A 25,510-nucleotide genomic window follows, 5' to 3' on the forward strand; every position below is an offset into this window, starting at 1 on the left:
GAGATACTGAACGCTAGCATATGCCACAAAATTCCTGCCAATATACAGACTTCATATTATATAAATAGGTAAAAGTTTCAGACAAAATATCCTATAATTTCTGTGGTGTAACATTTTTAAATAGCATTAAAAACACAAACCAGCCAGCCCTTGTGATTAAATATACAAACGTTTGTGAATCGATAAGGCTCATAGGTACCTATGCAAAAATAAAGTGCCCCTCCCCCCCACCAGGAAACAGTTCTGTACAGCTAAGTCTGGAAACAGAGAGAGCAAGTTCTTTGAAATAAAACCTCCCAAACTGGAAGTGCAGCCAGATTGTCAATCCTTGTTCTCATTTCTGCTCTCAACTCGGCAACGCAGGAGTATTTACAAGCGGAAGAGGAGCTGCCATGGCTGACTCCGCAGCGCCGTTGACCTGCAACCTGCCCAGCTAAGTGCCTCACAGGGCCTTGGTGCTGGCTGGGTGTGCAGTGTGGGACACGGGCTTCTGAGGGTAGTAGCTGTACAAGTAAACCTGCAACAGGATAGTGATGTCCACAAAAACCTGCAGGAGTCCGCAGATGGAGAACTGGAAAGGGGCCTGATTCAGAATGAAGTAAACTGTCTTGAACGTGTCCCCGCTGGTCCACATCAGCACCATCTTAACACTAAAAGATAGAAAAGAAGGGAAGAGTATTACTTGAGAAGAACTTGTGATTAGACCTGCCATGCTAAAATATCCCACCTACTTCAGCAAGGGTTTATGCTCAACAGTGGGGTGGGACTCCCCTCAAGAAGGTCAGACAGCGTGCCTAGCCAAGTCGTGGAGCACTGTACTTGGAAGGGACGATCAAATTGTCTACCCCACAAACTGTAGCTCTCTTATCTCAGCAATTACAGCTCCAAATGCCTGTGGCTACGAAGGTATCCAACATTTTAAGATATCCAGCTAGGATATTTGACTCAGCAGCGCTCTGCAAACATGACTGCCACATGCTGACAGCACTGACCATGAGCAAAGTGCATGGAAAACAAAGGCAATTCATCCCAGCAGTGCGTGCAATTCTGTGCTCACACGAGGTGAAGTAACACGTAGACTGCTCTCTCATGCGTGCACACTTTTTTAGCATCTGCTGAAACAAACACTTCCGATAGATACATGAAACCATTTCTTATTGCAGAAAATGCAAAGCCAAAAAACAGAAAGACAGATTGTCAGGTAATACAGAAAGAGGGGAAACGACATGTCTGCAGCTGTTACTGGAAGGATGAACATCACTAGGGATTTTTATCAAGGACACAGATCAAGAGCAATGCTCAGGCTTCCTTTTAATAGCCATCCGTGCTTTCATCTTGCTGTACCGCTGAGCCATCCCATCCTGCAGTCCAGCTCCTGCTCCCCCACATCAGGAGAAACTCTGGGGAATAGAAGCAAGTTTCTTCAAACAGACCAAATTTTTTTTCAATGCCCTCAACAAAATGTGAACTACCAGATCCTGAAGCTTTCTGAGCTTCGTGCACTTTAACAGGAGGACTTTTGAAGCAGCTAGATAAGCAGTAGTGGTCAAAAGCTTTGTAGTTCACAGTATGAGCATTGTGCACGATTTGTCATAATTATGAGCAGTTATATTTTGCCAGCACTGACTCCAGTTCATCATATGCAGTCAGGCCCATGCAGCAGGGTAGGACTTAATGTTCATTTCTCAATCATTCAGGCAGGGAGCTAGCACAATTTGTATTTTGGACACAAGTACACAATGTTATTGCAAGCCAAATGCTGCAGCCCACTCTCTCCCCATACGGGAAGGGTGGCCAAGAGCATCAGTTCATACTTCCCCATCACACTATGGAAACAAGCCTTTTTGGAACTCGTGTCATGTGGCTGAGAGCCTAAAACAGGTCTACAATCCTATGGACCTTCCAAAGAGAGTCTCCAGGTGGAAGTGCAAGCAAGGACACGGGGTTGAGTGAGCAGTCATTCCCCACCCAAGGTCATTCTAAAAATGTAAATAAATAATCAGAGAAGGAAAACAACTGCTGAAGCCACAGTGTTATTTGTGCTCAGTGCAAACAGCCTGCACCACCTGCCAGTCACGCTAAGTCATCTTACGTCACACTTACTGAAGGTTTACAGATGCAGGCAGTGGTAAGGATAGTTTGGAATTCTAATTAGGAAGGGCGATAAACTCTGAGGGTAATAAAACTGGCACTTTACTTGCAGGCAGACAACATTCCTCCTCCTCCGATTTTAAGCTTATCAGTGTTTGCTGGGCAACTGATCACAACTGAATTGTGAATCTGTCCTTGCATGGTTGGGGACCCCCCAAAAACACACATGCTAAACGTGGCAGGTCAAACTAACTGCTCGCTGTTGACAGAAAGGCAATTCAGGGATGTCACAAAATACTTGAATAGGAATTTAACGTGCAAAGGATATTTGTCACATATTCCCCATGGAGAAAGCTAGCTGGGTTTTAAAAGTGTCTCCACAGTGCAGTGAAGATGAGGAGAAAATACACCACTGGCAGAAGATGTACAGTCTGCAAAAGAGTTTACTCCCCAAAAGAATAATCACTGGGGGAAACCTTACGGACACATGCAGCTCAGCAGCGCCGAAGGAGCCAAGCACTAGAAGCACATCTCTAGCTGCGTCACATGCTGTGCCGAGTTTGCCAAAGCAATTACAGGTTTTGCTAGGAAGCCACCTGTGAACTCAACAGCCTGCAATACCAACTGGGTAACTTGGTGCATGCTTCCAATAGCCTTTGCATGTTCCAGAGTCCTGCTCTTGAGCCTGTGCATCAGATACTCAAGGAAATCACTATCATGCCTGATGTTCTCACTAGGACATGACAATGCTCTATACACAGGAAAATCTCAACTTGTCCTTGGAAAAAATGGTTTTTAAATGTTTAACAGATAGTCTAAAGAGCCAACACCACCGGTCTGTCAGTTATTTTTTTCAGAGAGAAAACCTGCAAATCACCAAGGTACTGTAAAAACACACAAAACACTTGATGTTCCACAAGACCGTAGTACTGCAGCTGCACCAAGGTTCTCAGAGCCCAGGGTTAATGCAAAGCAGTGACTGTGGGAGTGCTGGCTGCTCTCCAGAGGAGAGGCTGGGACTAGACAAAAAGAGCATGTCCAGCACAGACCTAAAGGTGTGTAGTGTAACCGCAAACAGCTTGTCAAGGAAACGGGGACAGTGTCATGCAAGAAGTGAGAAGAGGCAATGACGAGCCCCAGAGGAAAGCTGGAGCTGAGAGGAAAGATGAGGAGACATCAGAAGAGCAGAGAGGTCAGTCAGATGAGAAGGGGCTAGGAAAAAGAGGCTGGAGCAGGACAGGGAATGACAGGAACAGAAGAGAATTGGGAACCTGGGATGCAAGTCCTTGGAAATTACCTGAATTTGGGGTGGACAGACAAAGGAATACAGCCTGGGACAAGGGCGTTCAGGGTTGTATTGGGTTTGCGTGGCAAGGTTTTGGTAACATGGGGGCTACAGGGGTGGCTTCTGTAAGACACTGCTAGAAGCTTCACCTGTGTCCGATGGAGCAAATGCCAGCCGGCTCCAAGACGGACCTGCCAGTAGCCATGGCCAAGCTCATCAGCAATGGTGGTAGTGCCTCTGGGATAACGTATTTAAGAAGGTGGAAAAAAACCCAGCAACAGCAATTGCAGGTGGAGAAAGGAGTGGGGAATATGTGAGAGAAAAAACTCTGCAGACACAAAGGTCAGTGAAGAAGGAGGAGGAGGTGCTCCAGGCACTGGAGCAGAGATTCCCCTGCAGCCCCTGGTGAAGACCATGGTGAGGCTGGCTGTCTCCCTGCAGCTCCACAGTGGAGCAGATATCCACCTGCAGCCTGTGGAGGACCCCATGCTGGAGCAGGTGGATGCCCAAAGGAGGCTGTGACCCCATGGGAAGCCTGCACCTGAGCAAGGTCCTGGCAGGACCGGTGGAGAGAGCGGAGCCCACATTGGAGCAGGTTTGCTGGCAGGACTTGTGACCCCACAGGGGACCCACAATGGAGCAGTCTGTTCCTGAAGGATGGCAGCCTGTGGAAAGAACACATGAAAAGGACCCAGGCTGGAGCAGTTTGTGAAGAACTGCAGCCTGTGGAAAGGACCCCCATTGGAGAAGTTCATGAAGGACCCTCTCCTGTGGGAGGGACCCCACACTGGAGCAGGGGAAGAGAATGAGGAGGAAGGAGCAGAAGAGACAACATGTGATGAACTGACCACAACTGCCATTCTTAGTCCCCCTGTGCTGCCTTGGGGGGAGAGGTAGAGAAGTTGGGAGTGAAGATGAGCCTGGGAAGAAGGGAGGGGTGCAGGGAAGATGTTTTAAGATTTGGTTTTATTTCTTGTTATCCTACTCTGATTTTGACTGGCAATAAATTAATTTCCCCGAGTTGAGTCTGTTTTGCCAGTGATCTCCCTTGCCTTATCTCGACTCGCGAGCCTTTTATAGTATTTTTCTCTCCCCCCGTCCAGTTGACCAGGGGGAGTGATAGGGCAGCTTGGTGGGCACCTGGCATGCACCCAAGGTCAACCCACCACAAGGGTGCAGCTAGGGAATGAGCAGAAGTGTGCACTGGCCCAGGATCCCCACCTCATCATTGTAATGTCTGCAAGCATCCACAAATGCCCCCAGCACCCTCTCCGATTAAGTATGTGTCTCACTCCCCCAGTGCCTGCCCCGGGGAAGGGAAAAGCTACAACTGCTGCTGGCTGTCCCCCATCTTAACCAGCACCCGTTTGCACACACAGCCTGAAAGTTTCAATTTGCTGAGAAACCCATCGAGTGTCTGCGTGGCAACTCAGGGGGGAATAGAGATGCCCCTGCCCCCACCACCACATCGCAGGCCCATGCTTCAGGAGGCTGGGAGAGGGGCTGAATGAAGTTTACACCATCAACATGGCTTCTGTCATGTCCTAATTTCCAGACACTTGGGTACAATAGTAATAGTCCTCCCCCTTTATTTGGGCTGTGCAATTGCCTTGTTCTTGCTGCATAGGCAGATGCCATTCGCAATAATGCAGCGGCACGTGCGTGACTATGCGTGACTGATCGCATGGATACACCATCACTGCTCTCACTTCCAGCTAACGTGTCACTTCAGGATGCCACACGGGATAAAAAAGACAGTTTTTGTCCACGGCTTCTCAACTTTACCCACTCACTTGGGGAAGAGACTTAATTCTTGTATTTATTCTTATTTTTGGGGTAGAAAAGAAAGACATCAACCAATCTTGGGCAGATAGCTGCCTCTTCTCTGCCCCAGAGGAGAAAAGAGCAGTGTCTGTGCAGAAAGGGAGGGCTTTATTGCCCAAAAGAAATGGAGTTTTCAGTTGGTTGTGGGGAAGGAAGAGGAAAAAGGGGAGAGTACATCTGAGCCCTTCTCCCCACTGCTCTGCTGTAACCTCCACTTACCAAATAAAGCTCCAGTCCTTTCCTGTAAGACGAGAGGCTCATTTTTAATAAGCTACCCCGATACATTGAAGGGGGCAATCCACAAGTCTCAGCTTTCTTCCCCTGCAGGACCCTGCATGCCACGTGACAGAAAACGGACAGGATCACAGCAACAGCACGAGTCTCTCAGGGAGCCCCACACGACACAGCAGCGGGTCCAATGCAGGCCGCCAGCGGTGGAGAACAAGCCCTCTGCATGGCTCTGCTCCTTTGCAATGCCAGGTGCCAGGTGCCGCCGGCTGGCAGATCGCAGACCGCTGGCATACGTCTGGCCCTTGGCTTCACGGCGCAAGAGAAAACGCTGCGCTGTTGACATAGGTGAGGCTTTGCTGCAAGAGGCAGTCAGGGCCCACCATCAACACTGCCTGCGAGTGGACAGCACAGCACAAGGAGGCTGCATGCAGCAAAAATTTCCCAACTTATCTCACAAAGACCAACTTCACGCTCCATCTTACCGATATCCGCAGCGCCGCGTGAGCGAAGCTGTTTTGTGCAGCACTGGCTATACAGCAAAGCAGGATTTAGGAGTAAATAAATTGGTATCTTTCCTGAAATGGCACAGAGCTAAGCTGGGGAGATGTGGGAGGCAGGAAATGCTCACCTTGTTGATATGGAGGATACAGTCTAGTAGGACCTAAGCACAAATGAGTGAGTGGGTTAGGGGTGAGCAAGTGCCACAGTGCAGTTTGGGCAGGCAGAAATAAACAAATGGCAGCATTTGGCTGTGTGATAACAGAGATGCCAACTGGAGGGGCAGGAGGCAGGAGCTGCGCTGAAATAGCTGGTATTGCCAGAGGCTGAAGCAGATTTGCGGTAAAAATAGCACTTCCCAGTAATGTAAATCAGTACTGCAGTATCCAATGACAACAAACCTCCTAAAAGCAAGCGCCTTACTTACAGCTGAGCTCGTTACAAGGAGCTGCTAATGTAGCAACAGTCGATGTCAAGCCTGTGTGAATTGTGACTGACCACAAAGAGGGAAAGTTGGTATTTTCCAACTGCTCTTAAAATCTGAAAAAGCACTTGTTTATTCTGCTGTTGGAATTAATTCTCAGAAAGACACCATCACTTCTGATCAGACACTAAACTACAAGTGTGTTGCTAAATGCCTTTTTTTAATATGGTAATGTAAAACTGACCTACAGCACTGCTGTTCTCTACCACTGACAGTGTATTTCATAAAGACACTGTACCAATCTTCATTTGCTAAATAAATAAATGGCATGCTGGAAAACACCATTCACTTTTCTCAAGGAACAACTACGCTTCATTCAGGTTCCTTATATATTGTGTATTCATTCTGAAGTGACAGCAACTAGAGGTAAAAAACACCTATTAAAATACACTATATCTGCAGTCAGCCAACGAACTGTAATTAACACAGAATACTCCTGAAATAATTCAGATGTAGAAAAAGCTTGTAAAATGCATTCAAAAGGAAAATAACCCAAACTTTCTGTTGCTTCTCTTTGAGGAACTGTACTAGAGATTGAGTAATTTACAGAACAATGAGATTAGCCAGATATTTAGGCTCAACTCCCCTTATCCAGGACTAACGCTACTCGAATCAAAGCTTTTCAGCATCCTCATTCCTTCTGCTCAAAACCTGTCTGCGACAGTCTCAAGTCTCTGATTTTCCACTGGAGTCTTTGCACACTCTGCTCAACATTAGTCACTTCTTGGTCATCATACCTTTCTTCTTTCTTCATCTGAAAGAGCAAAAACTACCAAAAAAAGGATCTTATAAAAAAAATCTGAGATGTGAAGCCTCCTCTTCCTCCTCCCTGGTAAACCAGACTGTCTTAAGACTAGTTGCAACCATCCATCAAAATAACTTAGAAACAGTAGCACATTAGCAGAGTTGCAGACCAGCAGTCTGCAGACCACGGGCTGGTATTTATCACAAAACCTACACAATCAGACAGACACGGCAGTACTCGCTTCCCGTTTGCACTGTAGATTTTCTCACATCAATGTTATGACTCTGCATGTTTGTAGCTTAACACACAAACCCAAAAATACCCTGCAAGCTGGAAGACACCAAAAGATTAGAGAGTGACTTCCGTTGAGAAATTCTGTAGTGGTTTGTCCAGACATTTCAGCACAAATAGCAACAGGAGGTACGTGTTGCCCTGATGTAATTACATCCTGCTACAGTCACAAAGTTAGTGTGAATTGTGTCTGGACAGTCAATGAACTCAAAAAATCCTAAGTTATTTTCGATAACAGAAAAATTAGCATAATCTATTGACCTTTATCTACTTTGAAAGCTGCTTTTTTTTTTTTTCCTTTCTTTCTATCCCATGCAACTGGGACTAAAAAGAGGAGAATTAGCCTGGACTCTTTTTGTTCAAGAATCAGTGGTATGGCCAAGTGCTAGACCAGACACAGGTGATGCCACATTAAAAAAAATCTGACTTTTCAGATTGCCACAGTTTCAGGGATTTATTCATATAGTAGCACTTGACGTTCATATATGTTAAAAATTGGTAACAGTTCTTTAAATGACTGGGGATATAAAAGCAGAATACAATTATTTAAGAGTTGGCAAGCTAGTATTTCTTTCAGGAATAAGGTCCACATCAAAACACCCTCTCAATGAGTATTTTGAACACTGCATTTGGTTTTGGGAGGCGAGGAAGAAGGTACAGAAGGTATCTCTCCTGCAACCTTTTAAGCTGTTTCCTCCCACAAGTCGTTTGCATGGAAATGTCTGGAAGAGAAAGCAGATTCAGTTATAACATCCTGACTTTGGAAAACTTTCAGCTCCCATTTGCAGCTCCAAAATAGTCTACTTAGAGAAGACAGCAAGCATCCGTAACACTGCACTTCAATCAGTGAAACACAGACCAGAAAACATGAAACCAGAATGCCACAGTATTTTTAACACTGCACAAAACAAACAAAAATTAATAAATAGAGCATTTGTTCCTAACAAAAAGCCATACAGCTCAACAAAAAAGGAGTTCTCCTAATGCTAACCAAATTGTTTAGCCTGCCAAAAATTATTAAAAGGGAAAAGAAAAAAAAAAAAAAGAGAAGACGAAAACATTGGTATCAGATATCCAAAGTGTCTGATGATTGAAAATCTGGAAATTAAACATGCATACCCTAAGACAGGTTCTTCTGTATAAGCAAGCATAGATCTTGTTTTTAAATACTGCACAGCCAACTGGGAATCCAAGCATGAAACTGTTCACCAGTCCTACATGCTCTGTCGTGGGGAGAGCCCCTTATCTCACTTCTCAACAACTCCTCTGAGGCTGGAGCAGCACTGACCATCTCCAGATGGTGCCATTTGTCCAGCCCCACAATCCTAGCAGGAGTTAAGAAGAGCATGCAGCAACAGAGGTCCACCATTTATTTTGCATCTCTGGAATCAAGATAAAACAGTTTGGTTAAAGCCGCACCCATGAGTAATGGCCCCCACAGAGGGCTGCCACACAACAACAAACTATCTGAAAGCCCCTGGGATTTTCAAGGACCATACATGTCACTGAGGAAAGATGAAATGGAGGATTTCACTCTGGAACATCATCAGGCAAACAAACGCAAAAAGATGCAGTGTAAAGTGACTGATTGTTGGTTGCTTCTTTTGTAATACATGCATTTTATGCAGACTCACAAATAAACAACAAAGTTTAATGGAAAAATAGGGTACGCAGATATTTGTCAATTAGTTTTCCTCATGAACATCTGTTTTCTAAACTCACAAGAGTGTCAGGATATCAGGTATTTTGACCCTGCTTAGCACACCCACCCAAAAGCCAGTATGTTAGAACATATCTGTCAAAGGTGCATCAAGGGTAAACTACAAGACACGCCACACAGGGCTGGGGCTGGTGGATAGTCCAGGATCACTGGTATGGCCTCTGGCTATTTCAAGCAGCTATACCTAAAGTTTAGTCTGTAAGGGTCCAGAAACTGGTAACCCTTAACAGCTACAAAGTATTTCCAGCACTCTACAACTTGTGCGGCAGAAAGGGAGGCAGCAGGTCTTAACAGCCTCAGACACCCTAAGTCTGTGCAGCAGGTGTAAAAGAATGTCTTCTGTGGATCAGAGGAAAGATCCTGCACTGCTCACAGTAATACAGTCAGCTGCCAACACACAGGGTAGCATCAGCTTAATTTAAATGGTGCAGAGCACATCTAAATTACACCACCCTTCAGCATCTCACTCAGTTGTTCTAGAGTATCTGCCCCCCTTTCCCTGCCTCCCGCCTCCAGCTCAAGGCTCAGGCCATTACAGTCAATGGAGCTGTCGGCACAGCTGCTGCTCTAGGCTAACGCTGCTCTAGGCTAACGCTGCTCTAGGCTAACGCTGCTCTAGGCTAACGCTGCTCTAGGCGCTCTCGTGCTGCCCATCCACTCTCCAGCCGCTTGGCACAGCTAGCTGAACCACTCACCTCGCCACCCCCGGGCCCCCACACCACCCACTGAAAGGTGGGTGGTGAAAGGGCCGTTCCCACACCCCTGCTGCCATGCAGCCGGCCGGCAGCAAATCCCAGGAAGCAGCACTGCTTCCCATGGCTCACCTCCCTTTTGCCCTCCTGGGGCGAATTGGCCCCCCACCGCCCAGCTGCTTGTAGCCTGCCCGCGGCCAGGAGGGACACCGCTGCTACGCCCCACAGGGCCAGGTCTAAAAGGTGGCAAAATAATGTCCCTGTGTAACAGCACCCAGTGTATTTCCTTCTCTAGTTCTAAATAACTTGGGACACATTCAGCTTGAAAGGTAATAAAAAGACGGGAGGGAATGGAGCTTTGCTTCAGCACAGCTGTGTATCCAAGGGTCAAATCATAATGCTTTTACATCTTCCTTTCTTCCTGCCCTAGGCAACAAAGAAATCATCAGCCTCTTCATCCAATTTTACTTGAGGTAATTTGAGCACATTCTTCCCTTCATCTTCATATGGAAACCAGTACATAACCTGAGCGCGCTTTTAGTATTCCAATTCAGTAACTGCAATTATCACTTCGGTCAACATACACAAGATAACAGTGCTAGCTCTAGTGCTCACCTTGTTCTAGACGACTAGCATTCAGTAGGTCTCCAAAGTCAGCACCCCCAAGGACAAAATCTAATGATACTACAGTCATTACTTTTCATGAATTAATCATATCCTTCAGCTAGTAAAATGCTTCTCACATGCTAAGAAAACACGGGAGAAATTAAAATGCCCAACACACTAGTGTGCAAAATAAGAGCGATCACTCAGGGACAAAGTCCTGTCTTCCAGTCAGCTTACTGCCTGGAAATAAGGTAAGATTTTTGCAAGAAACAAAGCTCATGTTCTTCTCAAAAATGCTTTACTGTTACAAGGAAATAACCCCTTGCAAGCTCTGTAGGAAGGTATGTCAGCACCTAAGTCTTCATATGAAATGCCACTTTTTCCCCTTTCCTTCCACATGCATGTGCGTGCACAGAGGTACAGAAGTAAAGTTCACGGTGACACAGACTTGTGCTGTTTCTCAAAGCAAAGCCAAGTGGGAAGGCTGTGCTTTGTCGGAAGGTGCCACCACAAACCAACATTTTCTGAGCCACTTCCCATGTGCAGCATTACTCACAGTGGCTGCAGAGCGGTGCTTTAAAGCCCTGCTTGGACAGAACTGCATGCTGTGGGGAGAAAATAAAAGCGTCACAATCACATCCCACACACAGTAGCATGACACAAGTCTTAAAATTTCAGCCCAAGTAGGGTCTTTGCAGTTCAAAAAGGACAGACATCCCTTAGCCTACCTTCATTCCCAAACTCTTGCCATCTGCCTCTTTGCACACTATGAATCCTGTTTTAGGAAATTCTCTAAGATTTAGTATTTGAAGGGACAAGGCTTCCACCACTACCCTGAAAGCTTATCTGACAATGCAAGGACATCTTGCCTGGCATACAATTCCATTCCCTCATGTGAACACGTATCATTCCCAGTGATCCTCCCTGGAACAAATTTAAAACCCTATCTTTCAGCCTTGTTGAAACAGCTTTTTCTGACACCAAGTTTTGTTTCTTTCTACAGCCCACTTAAGGATGCTACAAGCACTTCCACCCCTGTCTCAGTTTTCAGGCAGATAATCCAACATGTCAGTCACTGCACTTCCCACTCTTCTTTTTGTGTTTCCTCACCCCTCTGTGTCTGAGGAGCAGGGAACCAAATGGACATGTCAACTTGTAAGAGGAAATCTCTCGTCTTTCTGGACGACTCTGCAAAGTCACTTCCTGGCATAAGTTCCACCAACCTCTTTTTCCTGCTGTTCTAGCTCAACTATTAACCACTTAAATTACTCACCATTCTGCTCACTTCACAGAGCTTCATCACAGTCAGTATTATCACTATGGATATTTGCATCCTTGCATCTCAACCTGTATTTCTGCAACCCAAAATCTCATTTTACTTCCATTCCATATTTCTAATCCCACTCAGTCCTGCTGTACTGAGGGAGACAATTCTGCAACTACGTGAGTAGATAACTTATCCCACTTACACAATTGGCTGCAGTGAACTCTGGCAAAACAATCCAGGTGCTGGCATTTCAAGAACTGAGGTACTTTTGTTCCCAAATTTGTTAGGTAATAGAGGAAAAAGACATTTTTAGAAAACTTTTATCTCTCAGGTGCCTTCATGATAAGCTCGACTCTAACCTTTTGTGACTTGGCAAGACTTGACCTTAACTATGCAAAATGCATGCATGACATTTCCTTGCCAGCAAAAAATGGAGTGCCCAAACTTAACAGAAAGTTTTAATAACAGGAGTACAATAAATTTTCTCCTGTATTTCAAATTTTCAGGGCACAGAGAAAAGCACCAACTGAAGAGCGCACTGATTAGACAATCCAGCAGTGCTTTATTCCTATTACTGTAAAGAATCCTTGAACTATTTGTAAAAGATGAATCCTTTTGGTTTGAAGTGATTTGCTTTGAATTTACTTTTTGAACTGATGGGATGAGGTGCCAGGGGAAGAGAAATGAGAAAGCAGTTCAATATTTGCAAGAGCTTTAGCAGTCCACACTGTGCTACAATCTGGACGATGCTTAAAGGAAGTGGATACTGCTGCTCACACCGTCAGAAGTGCTGGGAGGGTGAGGGAAGGTCTCCCATTCCCTCCTGTGTTTTTCCACCTGCCTCTTCCTTCAGTTCCTGAAATTCTCAGATGTGTTCAGTGCACAGGGCACAGAGGACTGTCTTTGGAGCCTCATATTGTGCTGCTGCAGGCCTTGAGAGAAGAGCTCTGGGGAGACACAGCAGGCAAGCACAGAGGTGAACGCGGTGCTGACGCCGGCACAGCAACCCGCAGGCCACACGTCCACAGACAGTCAAGCAGAAAGTGCAGGTCCTTGAACCTGGAGCAGCAATCACAGGTCTGCTGTAACCAAAAAGAGGGTGTGAAGAAGATGAGGGAATCTGTTTGCTTCCTGAGATCAGAACAAAATGGTTTCAGTCTGTCTGTTCACATGCTGGCAGAACTCTGCCCTCATCTTGAGTGCACTGAAGAGAGACCAAGAGTGTTGTTTGTCTCCTACTTTCCTGATGTAGTAACACCTCAAAAGAAGGAGAAACTAGAAATCTTCCAAGGACTAGAGACCACTTTCTTCAACCTCTTACCTTTAAAACAGCCAGATTCAGGAAGGGAACCTGATGTTCCTGGTATGTATTAGAACCACAAATGAAGAGGGGAAGAGAGAACAGAAGCTCTAAGTGGTAAGCCTTACAGTTGTACAAAAGCCTGGTCCATCCAGTCATGAGAATTGTTTATTGACTACTTCCCAAACTCCTGCAAACCTGGATGTGTATGCAGAGTCCAGAAATAAGAAACCCCAGGCTATTTTATATAAAGGCTACTATAAAGGACAATAGTAACCAGCTGATCAGTGCCACAGTAGTGAAAGAAGAAATGTCACCAAAGCAAAACAATGACACAAGTAAAACTTCCCCAGAAAACTGTACGAATGCTGGCTGGAGCCTCAGAAGCAATGACAATGATTTTTGCAGGCCCATGGAGAAAACTAAAGATCTGAGTAGAAAAAAAGAACATTTAGGAAAACAAATTAATACAATCATGGAACTACAGTATATGATAAGAATAGTTTAAAATAGGCTATTTGTAAGCACACTGACAGTTTTGACTAAGTGCAATAGGAAAGGCAGTGAAACTAAGGAATGCTCTATACAACATTAAATGTAAGTACAAACCACTTGTAAGTAGTGTTAATAATTTTGCATTTCCCCAATGTACTTCTGGCTCACACTTAAGACCTTGATTCTCCATTTGCCAGGGTCCCAGATTCACCTTTTAGTTCCTAATTATTCTCTTAAAAACTACTTTCTCTTTTATAACTTAGTCCCTTATGATCATCTATACAATGCTTTCTGTAATGAAAACCTTCTTAGCTGGGTCAGATGATTTAAACCCAAAAAGCCATTCTGGGTTTTTGTTTTGTTTTTAAACTAAATGACCCCCACTTCCAGTACCCCTCTTCTACCTTCTCTATTTTGACTATTTTATATATAAAGCAGCTACTATTTTAAGAATAGAGTAGACACTTATATCAGCACCTGGAGGCTACAATTGCAAAGCCTGAGAGAAACAGTTCTCTCTCTTCAGCAGCTTCCTTCATGTTAGTCCCAAACTGGACACAATGCATGACTCAGGTCACCACTGTACTGGTCAGTGTCTGCTTTTTGTATATGGCATACTCAGAAAAGGAAATCTCTCAGGTAGGCATTCATTATCCCTACTCCTATTTCCTTGATTTTGCTCTCATCCATGCAATTTCTGTCTGGGGGGGAAAAAAAAAAATATCAGTACTGACATTGCCTGCATCATCCTCTTAAAAAAGTGCTAAAAAGAAGGAAAGGTAAGTCCTTTTCCAGTTAATTTCTCTTTCTCCTTTACTGAACCTCCGCAAAGAAGCATAGATATGTAACAAAGTCACTGTAACAGATGTCGATTGCATCTAACATTTCTTTTCAGTTGAACTAAATATATTCTTCAGTTAAGAAGTTAACACATAGTAGGTGCCTGAGCAGAAACATCCACAACTCTTGCTACTTCTCTCTAGCTCCAGGTTTTGTTTTCTTTTAAACAGCAGAACTCCAAAGGAAGTAACTCACTGGAGCTGTTTTATCTATTCACTCTTCACAAATTCCCTCATGCTAAAAAATTCCAAGAAACCAGAGCAGTGGCATTTTTAGACCACTTGCCTAATCTCCTTAAATCTAAAATCTCACTAGAGGAGGTGGCCAGACATTGGTTAGCCAGTCCTGAATAAAGCCTTCTACATCTGTTCATCACAGCACCTGGCTAATCCAATACAGGCAGAAAAATCTAGCAGCTCACATTAATCTTCACAGAGTTTGAATAAAGCCAGGACTTGTCTCTGGTACAAACACTGTCCTCCAAAGTCAAAATCTTCTCTTAAAAAAAATTATATAAAGAGCTGCATGTGTCATAAAGGAAAAAGCTATAGAGCAGTACTAAATAAAAGCACCCCACAACAAAATTTTATCTCCTTAAGAACTACTGTATTCTAGTATTTTTAATATTATCTATAGGAAAAAAGAAAAAATAATATTTCAGGATATACATTTAATATAATTGCTTTCTTTCATACCTCTCTACACTGCACGCACTTCACTGGATAGATTTCAGATAAAAGCCTGCTCGTAACTAGCTCACAACAGCAGCACACGTCATAAAACACTCCTGAATGGAAAAGCATTCTTAAAATTTGCAACTCTTGGTTCCAGCAACTTCCGAGACAATAAATGCTGACTGTTTCTCCTTCAGTGACTTGTGGTTTTTAAAACAGGATAATCACAGTGATCAACCCAGTACTGCCATAGGAGAGAGTAAATATTTTCTTTATTTCATCACACAATAATCTGATTGATTGCAATACTGAGGTTTTCCTCATTCAGCCTTTTCAGGCCAGATTTCTGAAGTCAGGCTCCTATCAACAACACATAAGCAGGGTGACTGATGGCGCCAGCCATCTCTGGGTGGCAGTTTTGAGCCTTTGACCCAATGTCAGCCAAACGCAACAGAGGATGTGCAGAAAGGAGGTTCCTTTCTAGCAGACTGAAAACTGGCCATAGGCTAGAAGAGAGACCTGAGAAACTGCTCGCAGAGGGACAACACAGCCCTTCCCTGGTTCTGTCCCTCCGACCCCGGCAGCGGCGCGCAGCCCTGAGCCAGGCGCAGCACGTGCTGCCTTGCGCCCGGCGTGCCGCCGGGGAAAAGACAACAGTGCTCACCAGGCACTCAGCAACTGCTGCAAGGGGACCTTGCCTCTTGGACCCACGTGCTTCCAAGCTAACCACTGATGGGCACATCTGTGTATCACCTGAAGCGTGGCTTCTGATACTTCAAGATACGCAGCCCAGCTCAGTCCTACTACCAGACCTCCTTCTTGGACCTGGGGAGATTCCGCCATCCCACAGCTCTGAAGTCCAAGCACTAACTGAAAAGAAACCATTGCTCCATGGGGTTGGAGCACCAGCTGACAGTCAAAAATGGTCACTGCCAGGTGATTTTGATGAGTTTTTGTGAAAAACTTTCAACAAAGGGCAGTTATTTATTCCAGGGCAGGGCAGCAGACAGGAATGCAATACAACAGACAGCCCTAGAGTAAATCCACCCTTGTGCAGTCCCCGGGTTAACACATCCCTGTGTAGGACAGCACAGCTACAGCTTTGTCACAGACATACAGAGGAACACCCTCCTCTGGTGGAGGGAGGTCTGATGGGATTATCAAGGGTGCATAATAACATCAGTGCCTGTATGAGCCCATGCCTCCCACAGAGATAAGGTTCTTCCTACCCCTGTGCAAAAGCACACGCATCCCCCCTGCAGGACCTCCACAAAAGCTGTTGTCCCCACAAGGATGTGATTCTCCCAAGGCACTGACCAGCAGTTCCCTACCTCTGGGTGCAGCAGCACTGCTGTCAGATCGAGAGCCAACCTTCTCCCCAGTCTCTACTGCCTCATGTTGAACACTACTTTTTCTCATGACTACAGTTTATCAGAAGGGGAAAGCGACTGGGAAGCAAGTATCTTAGAAGGAGTGGAAACACAAAGATAAATGACGGCAGAAGTTCTTGTCTGTATGGTTTTTGTCACAAAGCAAAAGCAGTTAGTAATATGGGGAGCATCAGATCCCAACCGTAGCAGAGTCAGCACCTCTGCCTCCTGAAGATGAGGGGGAAGTGTGTTTTGATATCAAGATCTTGAAATATTTTACCACATAATATAAAAAAAATTTACAAGTGATGAGCAGTGTTTTAAACTCATAATGCCTTTTTCCTCCCTATATAACAGGATGCTTCCTATATTCCAAAGCTCTTAAGTTTTGAGGTTGCTTTCCTCCTTTTTCTAACCAATGCAAACATAATCATACTCATGATTCTAATCCATTCCAATAACAATTAATGTCATTAAATTACTCTTTTATTAGGTGACAGGACAGAACTAGTTTAGTTCTTGAACTGAACGGAGATTAAATTAAGTGATTATTTCCTTGATAGGTATTAACTTGTACCACAGTTCATTAAAAAAGCACTTCTGTCAAGGTTAGTACCGTAATTAACAGAACTATGACTGTACTTACTTAGGTTTGCAACCACTCAGAAGTACTCAAACACTTGAACAGAGCTGTAAGTTTCTATGAAGTATGAATTTCAAAAATAATCAAATGAACTGTCAAAGAGAACATAATGAAAATTTCTGTTCCTTTGACTGGCTTAGTTCTGTTTACTTAATCATGGAAAAATTTCCACCCTTCAACCATCAGCCCACCAGGACATACTACACTACCCTCCCTCCACAAAAGCTGTTACTCAGCATGCTTCTCCTTTCTGCTTTTATTGTTTCCATCTCTTTCCAACTTCTCCTTTGGTCTCTGCTCTCAGAGAACAGAAGAGGAAATTACAGGACCTAGTAGTGATATTGCTACAAAAAGAAGGAAAATTAGGAGAAATAGGGAGAAACTAAGACATAAATAAAAATAAGAAGCGAGGAGCTCTATCCAGCAGAATAGAGATATCAAAAAACTGTTAGACTTGTTCTCAGGAGTACCACAATGCACATGTGATTCTTTGACTCCAGCCATGCCCTGTTACAGTAAACGTAACTGACTCAGCTGCAGAGGTCCTCTGGATGTTTACCTCAGACACTGATCACATTTTCAGCAGGGAACTTTTCAGGCCGTAGCTGATTGACATACAGAGGCAAGACGATGGGACCCTGTTCACAACAGACTCCCAAAGGGTGTCCTGCCTGCCACCACAGCCACCTAGCCACCTCTGTCCCATCTACCTCTCTCATGGTCTCTAGTCTCCAAGTTCTGTCAATAACAGGTGACAGTTGTGGTTTAAGAAGCTACTGCCTCCAACCAGGATAATTGTCCAAAAGGTCACTAAATAGAACAGCTTAATTCACATTGCTCTCCCTATTAAGCTTAAAGCCACAAAGACACTTGAAATTTACCTCATTTTTACTTCGCCACTGAGAGCATGTCTGGCAACCAGCCATTATGGCCCAGCTGATGGGCAGAGGTTCACCAGTTCAATTGCTTCTGACAGTGTAACCATCCACACGCACATTACTTCTGCACTGAGCAGTAAATAACTGCACAGAGCAGTGGGCATCAACTAGCCCCTATCTGGTAAATACCCATGTAAGTTCATAAACTTAGTCCTATGAGCAGCCTGGCTGGACTGTTACATGCTCCCTTCAGTGCTTCCAGGACTGGGGTCTCTTCTCTGACATGCTTTTAGACAGAGAAGCAGGCACAGGAAGGGAAGGTCAGAGGAAGTAATTCCATCAGCTCCTTCAAGAATACACTAGCGGAAGTCATTCTCACAGTAGGAACAGGCCAGTAATGTGTAGAGCATCAAGTCATCAACTCAGGATTGCATGGTGCTAGAAAGTATACTTGGTACCTGCAGCATATATAAAACCGCAGTATAACCTGAAAAAAGAAAGAGTACTGACATACGCATTTGCATGAACATAGCCCAACTGCAATAAGGCAGCATAAGCTGTGTATCGTCTCATCAGACCCCAGACCCATCAATGTCCAATGTGACGTAAAGTACTGCTTCAAGAGTAGAACCAGAGAGGGGAATGCATTCTGGAAAACCTGTGGGCATAGCCAATAAGGAGGGTGGCTATCACTGGAGCCGGTTCTGTGTGATGGCAGGGGAACGAGAGCTTTTATGCTATCTTCTTTTGACTAAACAGAGCACTCTCTTGCCAAACAGTTTTAGATGAGAATTCTGCAATTCTGTGATTAATGCTCTACAAAGAAAGTGTTGTTGTGAAGCACAAAGGGGTTTTTTTCTCCTTTTGCTAAATAGTATATACAGGAAATTGGAAAACTGAAACTTGGGTCCCCAGAGAGGAGCTAAGGAAAAGCAAAACACTATCTGGCAACGGCTATCATAATGTGGGATTATGGCATTATGATTCACAGATAAAAAACATAAACGGAAAAGTCAAACCAGAACATAAAGGAGGTCTAGTAGGTAAACTGCCTTCTGGGTATCACAGGCACAGAGTTTTCCAAGGCAGTGTGTGCGTCCTTGAAAAATACCCCAGTATTTTGGAAGTAAATCCTGACCCACAGAATCATAGAATAGAATCACAGAATAGTTTGGGTTGGAAGGGATCTTCAAAGGCCATCTAGTCCAACCCTGCTGCAATAAGCAGACACATCTTCAACTACATCATGTTGCTCGGAGCCCAGTCAAATCTGACTGGAATGTTTCCAGGGATGGGGCATCTACCACCTCTCTGGGCAACTTGTTCCAGTCTCTCACCACCCCCATTTTACAAAATGTCTTCCTTATATCTAGTCTAAATCTAAATCTACCCTCCTCTAGTTTAAAACCATTACCCCTTGACCTAGCGCTACGGGCCCTGCTATTGGCCCCATCTTTCTCATGGGCCCCGTTTAAGTACCGGAAGGCTGCAGTAAGGTCTCCCTGGAGCCTCCTCGTCTCCAGGAACAATCCTATGATTGTTTTTGTGGCCCTTCTCTAGACCCACTGCAACAGGTCCATGTTCTTCCTGTGCTAAGGGCTCCAGAGCTGGGTGCAGGACTCCAGGTGGGGTCTCACCAGAGTGGAGTAGAGAGGCAGAATCACTTCCCTTGACCTGCTGGCCACCCACCTTTTGATGCAGCCCAGGATACAGTTGGCCTTCCGGGCTGCAAGCACACATTGCCGGCTCATGTGCAGCTGCTCACCCACCAGTACCCCCAAGTCCTTCTCGGCAGGGCTGCTCTCAATCCCTGCATCCCCCAACTTGTACTGATACTGGGGGCTGCCCCGATCCAGGTGCAGGACCCTGCACTTGGCCTTTTTGAACCTCACGAGGTTCACACGGGCCCACTTCCTGAGCTTGTCCAGGTTCCTCTCGATGGCATCCCATCCCTCAGACTTGTCAACCGCATCACTCAGGTCGGTGTTGTCTGCAAACTTGCTGAGCGTGCACTCAATTCCACCATGTCATTGATAAAGATATTAAACACTACTGGTCCCAGTATGGACCCCTGAGGGACACCACTCGTCACTGATCTCCATCTGGACATTGAGCCATTGACCACTACCATCTGGAAGCGCCCATCCAGCCAATTGCTCATCCACCCAACAGTCCACCCATCAAATCCATACCTCTCCAATTTAGAGAGAAGGATGTTGTGGAGGACTGTGTCAAAGGCCTTACGCCAGATAGATGACATCCCTAGCTCTTCCCTTGTCCACTGATGAGGTCACTCCATCATAGAAGGCCACTAAGTTGGTCAGGCAGGACTCGCCCTTGGTGAAGGCATGCTGGCTCTCTCGAATCACCTCCCTGTCCTCCATATGCCTTAGCACAGCTCCTAGGAGGATCTGTTCCATGATCTTCCCAGGCGCAGAGATGAGGCTGACAGGTTGGTAGTTCCCAGGTTCCTCCTTGCTATCCTTTTTAAGAATGTGTGCAATGTTTCCCTTTTTCCAGTCCCCAGGGACTTCACCTGACTGCCATGAATTTTCAAATACCATAGAGACTGGCTTGGTAACTACGTCAGCCAATTTCTTCAGGACTCTGGGATGCATCTCATCAGGTCCCATAGATTTCTGCATATTCAGGTTCCTCAGGTGGTCAGGAACCTGATCTTCTCTTACAGTGGGAAGAACTTTGCTCCTTCAGTCCCCGTCTCGCAGTCCATCCACTCAAGAGGTGTGGGAAGACAGACTGCCAGTGAAGGCTGAGGCAAAGAAGTTGTTGAGTACCTCAGCCTTCTTGTCCATTGTTAGCAGTTTGCCAGTCTTGCTCATCAAGGGGGGTACGCTTTCTTTGGCTTTCTGTTTCCAGATAACATACCTATAGAAGCCCTTATTTTTTACATCTCTTGCCAAGTTCAGCTCCAGCCACGCCTTGGCCTTCCTAGCCCCATCCCTACCCAACCAGGCAGTGTCCCTGTACTCTTCCCAGGATACCTCTCCCTGCTTCCACTGCCTGTGCACTTCCTTCTTGCCCTTTAGTCTGACAAGCAGGTCTTGACTCAGCCATGCTGGTCTCTTGCCTTCCCTTCCTGATTTCTTACACCCGGGGATCAAGAGCTCTTGTGCCCTATATAAAGCATCCCTAAAGATTTGTCAGCTCTGTTCTGCTCCCTTGTCCCTGAGGGCAGTTTCCCAGGGGGTCCTATTGAGTAACTCCCTGAAGAGATGGAATTTTGCCTTCCTAAAATTCAGGGTCCTGACTTCACTCTGCCTGCCCCATAACCTTCAGAACTGCAAACTCCGCCAGAGCATGATCACTGCAGCCCAGGCTGCCTCCAATCTTGACGTCACCAATTGGCTCACTTGCGTTGGTGACCAACAGCTCCACTATCACATCCCCTCTGGTAGGGCTGCCTACTACCTGGCTTAAGAAGTTATCCTCCAGGCACTCCAGGAGTCTCAGGAATTGCCTACAGCTCGCCGTGCTACCTTTCCAGCAGATGTCGTGATGATTGAATTCCCCCAGGAGGACAAGAGCCTGCAATTGCAATGCTTCCTGTAGCTGGACTAAGAAGACTTCGCCAACAGACTCCTCTTGGTGGAGCAGCCTCCAACCACAAGGTTCCCTCTGTTGCTCCAGTCTTTGATTCCTACCCATAAGCTTTCAACCTGCTCGTGGCTATTCTTCAGAGACAGCTCTTCACATTCTATTCATTTCTTGATGTAGAGGGCAACGCCTCCACCCCTCCTTCCTCACAGCCTGTAGCCATCGATAGCCACACTCCAGTCATGGGATTCGTCCCACCAAGTTTCAGTAATGGTAACCAGGTCACAGCTTTCTAGCAGCGCAGTGGCTTCTGACTCCTGTTTGTTGCCCATGCTGCATGCGATGGTATAGAAGCACTTCAGCTGGGTTGTTGGCCATGTCACCTTCTTACAGGAACACCCCTTAATTCCTTTGAGGTATTTCACTGGTGTTTCCCTGTAGGCTCCTATTACCTCAGGAGCCCCTGGCTCATCTCCTTAAGACTTCAAGTGTGCTGCATTGTAGCCAGCACATCTCAGAGCAACAGGCTGAGGGCTCTCACTAGCACCTCATCCCTCTAACCTTGGCGTGTCACCCCACAGCTTGTCAAGGGCAAGCCTGATGTTATTCCCCTTCGCCTTCAAGTCTGGTTTAAAGCTCTGCCAATGAGCCCCACTGACTTGTGAGCAAAGACTCACTCTGTGCCAAAGTGGCTCCCTATCAAAAAATGCCTTAAGCATCAAAGCAAATTTCTGAACATTCCTTCAACAACATTTCAAGCTAGAAAAGAACTTAAAGCAACTAGTAGAAGTGTCTCCAAGCCAAACAAGTAAAGTGAACAATGTCAACAAAGGACAGAATTGCTTTGGTTTGGGGGTGGTGGGGAGTGGTTATTTGTTTTGACCAAAATAAAAATTATTCCAGCAAGTTTAAAAGCAATGAAAGAGAATTAATCTCAAAACAATGTAAGAGAAGAGAGTTAGAGTCACAAATGATCACAGCACTCCGTAAACCAAATTTCATGCTGTTTCTACAGATCAGTGCACTGATGCACCACAGTGAACATCTTCTCTCTTAAAAAGCTTTACAAGTTGCCTTTGCAATTTGGAAATCTTAGTGTTATGATTGAGATATCCAGTAAACAGTATGAAAAGATAATCTAGTTTAACGCCCCAACAGTGGGCACAAGATTAAAGTTTTCTGTCCCACACATGTTTACAGAGGGTTTCCCTGTCATGACTGTAAACGTCTCGTTTGAGCTTTTTAAAATGTCAGTTACAAGCTCTTATACATAAATAAATGTCATTTGCTACATACATAATAATGTATTATGAAAAAGTGATGAGTAGATATGTGAGAAAAAATGATAAGCTAATATGTGAGTTAGACTAACAGTTATTTGCGGCAGGCTCAAAATTTTTTCTTTCTCTTCTTACTTTTGATATGCAAGAGCTCTTTAATCCATTTCTAATGTGTAGACCAGTATAGCACAGCCTGAGTTGAACTACAGTATGTTGCTAATGGCAACAACAGTAGTTTTACACACCTATTCTACTAAAATGTGTTTCACCTTGGAACTGTCCAGGTGGACTTGGACAATGGGTTAGAACTCAGAGGTGTAACAGAGCTCCCACTGCCTTCAGCAGTTCTGCACCATCTCCTACTGACAGAGAATCTACTCTGACAGCTGTTGTATTTTCAATTAAAATTTAGAAAGATGACATTACCCTGCCTAGAAAAGCATTCCCACGCTACACAAAGATTTACCTACATGCACACACTTACTTGTTTTACATAAGACAAACACCATACCTCATTCCTTCTGTAGACCTGTTCTGGTAGTTACGGTAGAGCTGGGGAACACCTAACATAGCCTCAGTGAACACTGCAAGGAAGCCCAGCGTCTCCACAAAGACAGGTGAGTCAAGCCAGAGGTAAGTGATGTAACCGGTCACACCAGTGAAGGTCAGGACACACTGCACGTAGTCTGTAAACTTGCTCCAGTGCCAAAAATAGTTCAAGTCAAAATCTGCAACAGAATAGGAATGGAGGAAGAACAGAGTAAGTTTTCCCAACTGGACTCAAAGTTAATCAGGGTAGAATTGAGAACTGGGAAGTATGAGGGAGCCACTGTCAGTCATTGGGGGTAGGGGAAGGTAGAAAACAAGGGAGAGGATTAAAAAAAATAAAAACAAAACAAAACGAACACACACAAACAAAAAACCTCAACAAACTCAAAACAAACAAGAAAAATAAAAAATAGAAGTCTTGATTTGGAAAACATTTTTTGGTGGGGGTGTGCAATAAAGAAACAATGAAACAAAGACTTGCAAACTACCAAAATATTTACAAAGATGATTAAAGAGAAAGCATTGACCTTCAGGTATCAAACATGAAGAACCCTGGATATGACTCTGGCAGAGTTGGCATAGGAAGTGTTTCACAAAAAACTTCACAATACTAAGTACAGGCCCCAAGCACATCAGTGTAAGTGCTCTCTCTCTTAGGTCATTATCTCTGCCTTCAAGACTGCCTCAGTCCAAGCTGCTTAGAGGGTCACCTGAAGTCCACAGCGCTGTTCCCTGGTGCAGTGCAGCTGCCTGCAGTGAAGGGCAAGCTGTCAGGTGCAGCTGGTACAGCTTTACTGAGGTAGGTACAAGACTGTGACAAGAATCCCCTCTAGAACAACCGCTCCCACAGATGTCACCACTTTTCATTCCAAGGACAAAATGAGCTTCCCTCTTGCCTTTGCCAGTACCAATGAGTGCAGTGTTGCACAACCATTTCTACATCCATCAGAATGAAACGCTATACCACAAAATACAATATCCTCTCTTGAGAAAATGAGAGAAAGAACAAACCAACTGTGCCATTTGCTTGGCATATTAACAGCATACCGCTGGAAGATATGTAGCTATCTTGTTGATGAATAATAAAATATACAACCCCATTACCATTGACTATATAGCAAATGAACAACATAATTTTGAATAATAAGAACTGTGAAATAACTGTTCATTAGCAGGTGCTGTTCATGTCCTCCTTTCTTAGAAGCACTTGAAGTTAAAAATACCTATCTCAGACCAACTGGAATCTGTTAATTATCAAGACAATGAACTGTCTTTCTAACAGCCCAAATATATGCAACACATCGGAACATCACTAGCAGATCTGTCGCTGCCTCCTCAGCAGAAGTATGGAATGCTACAAGAGAGTCCTACTGTTAACTCAGGCAAGGAAGACATTGACCTCTGCTAACACTAACAACAAATTCAGTGAAATGGCAATAAATCTGTACAGGCACTTAGCTGCCTAAGGAAACATATACATGCCAAACAATAGTTTCATCTTCTGCATCTTTTCACACTTTCATATCATTATCAGCCTGACCCTCACTCTTTATTTACTAGTCTCCTCTTTTTAATACTTGGCAAACCCATGCCTCAAGACAACTACTAACTGCACCCAGCTGAATCATTTTACTTTGCCACACAAACAGGAAGGCAAAACTGGCCAGGAGCCATACCCAACCTGTAGTTTTGTCAGCTATCACCCAGAACTGAATTAAATAATCTGTGGCAAAGCCAATGTCAATGTAACATTGACCTTCAGTATTTTATGGCAATGGCTCCTCAGCCTCAGAATTCAGGGACACAAGGCTAGACACAAAGTAGACTCAGTGCTGGCACAGCCCACACAGCATGTGAGCATCACTTATTTCTGGAGCTTTGTGAATGCTTTCCTTTATGGAGATGAAGGAAGAACAAAACAGAATGAAACAGAAAAAAGAAGGCACAAGACAACGACAATGGCAGGAAAAACGTCCATTTCAATTTATCTCTGTTGCATTTTCTGGGGAGAAGCAGAGTCAACAAGAACCTCTGACAAGATAGAAGGTATGAGACACCCAAAACTCCCATTCCTTTCATTTGCCTGACCTACATCTGCATAACATAAAATTGCAAGAAGCGTAACAGAGTAGATTCACACTAATTTTGCTAACTTCATGAGCAATGCCAAGCAAGTGACTTGACCCAACACA

At 44.8% G+C, this 25,510-nt stretch overlaps 1 protein-coding gene across 3 annotated transcripts in view; it reads right to left on the reverse strand.

Annotated features, from left to right (window-relative positions):
- Positions 1-442: 442 nt before the first annotated feature.
- The window catches only part of SLC66A2 (solute carrier family 66 member 2), a gene marked incomplete at its 3' end in the record, with an annotated part of 66,992 nt that continues 41,924 nt past the window's right edge, over positions 443-25,510 (reverse strand). For all 3 annotated transcript variants that reach the window (XM_081996792.1, XM_081996790.1, XM_081996791.1), the window contains 2 exons: positions 23,281-23,497; positions 443-650 (listed from right to left, as the gene is read on the reverse strand). In XM_081996792.1, the coding sequence (XP_081852918.1) occupies positions 443-650; positions 23,281-23,497 (425 nt within the window). The remainder of the gene's footprint in view (positions 651-23,280; positions 23,498-25,510) is intronic.

This window comes from Phaethon aethereus (genome assembly GCF_964289735.1).
Source record: "Phaethon aethereus genome assembly, chromosome: 2".
In the NCBI taxonomy this organism is placed as follows: Eukaryota; Metazoa; Chordata; class Aves; order Phaethontiformes; family Phaethontidae; genus Phaethon; species Phaethon aethereus.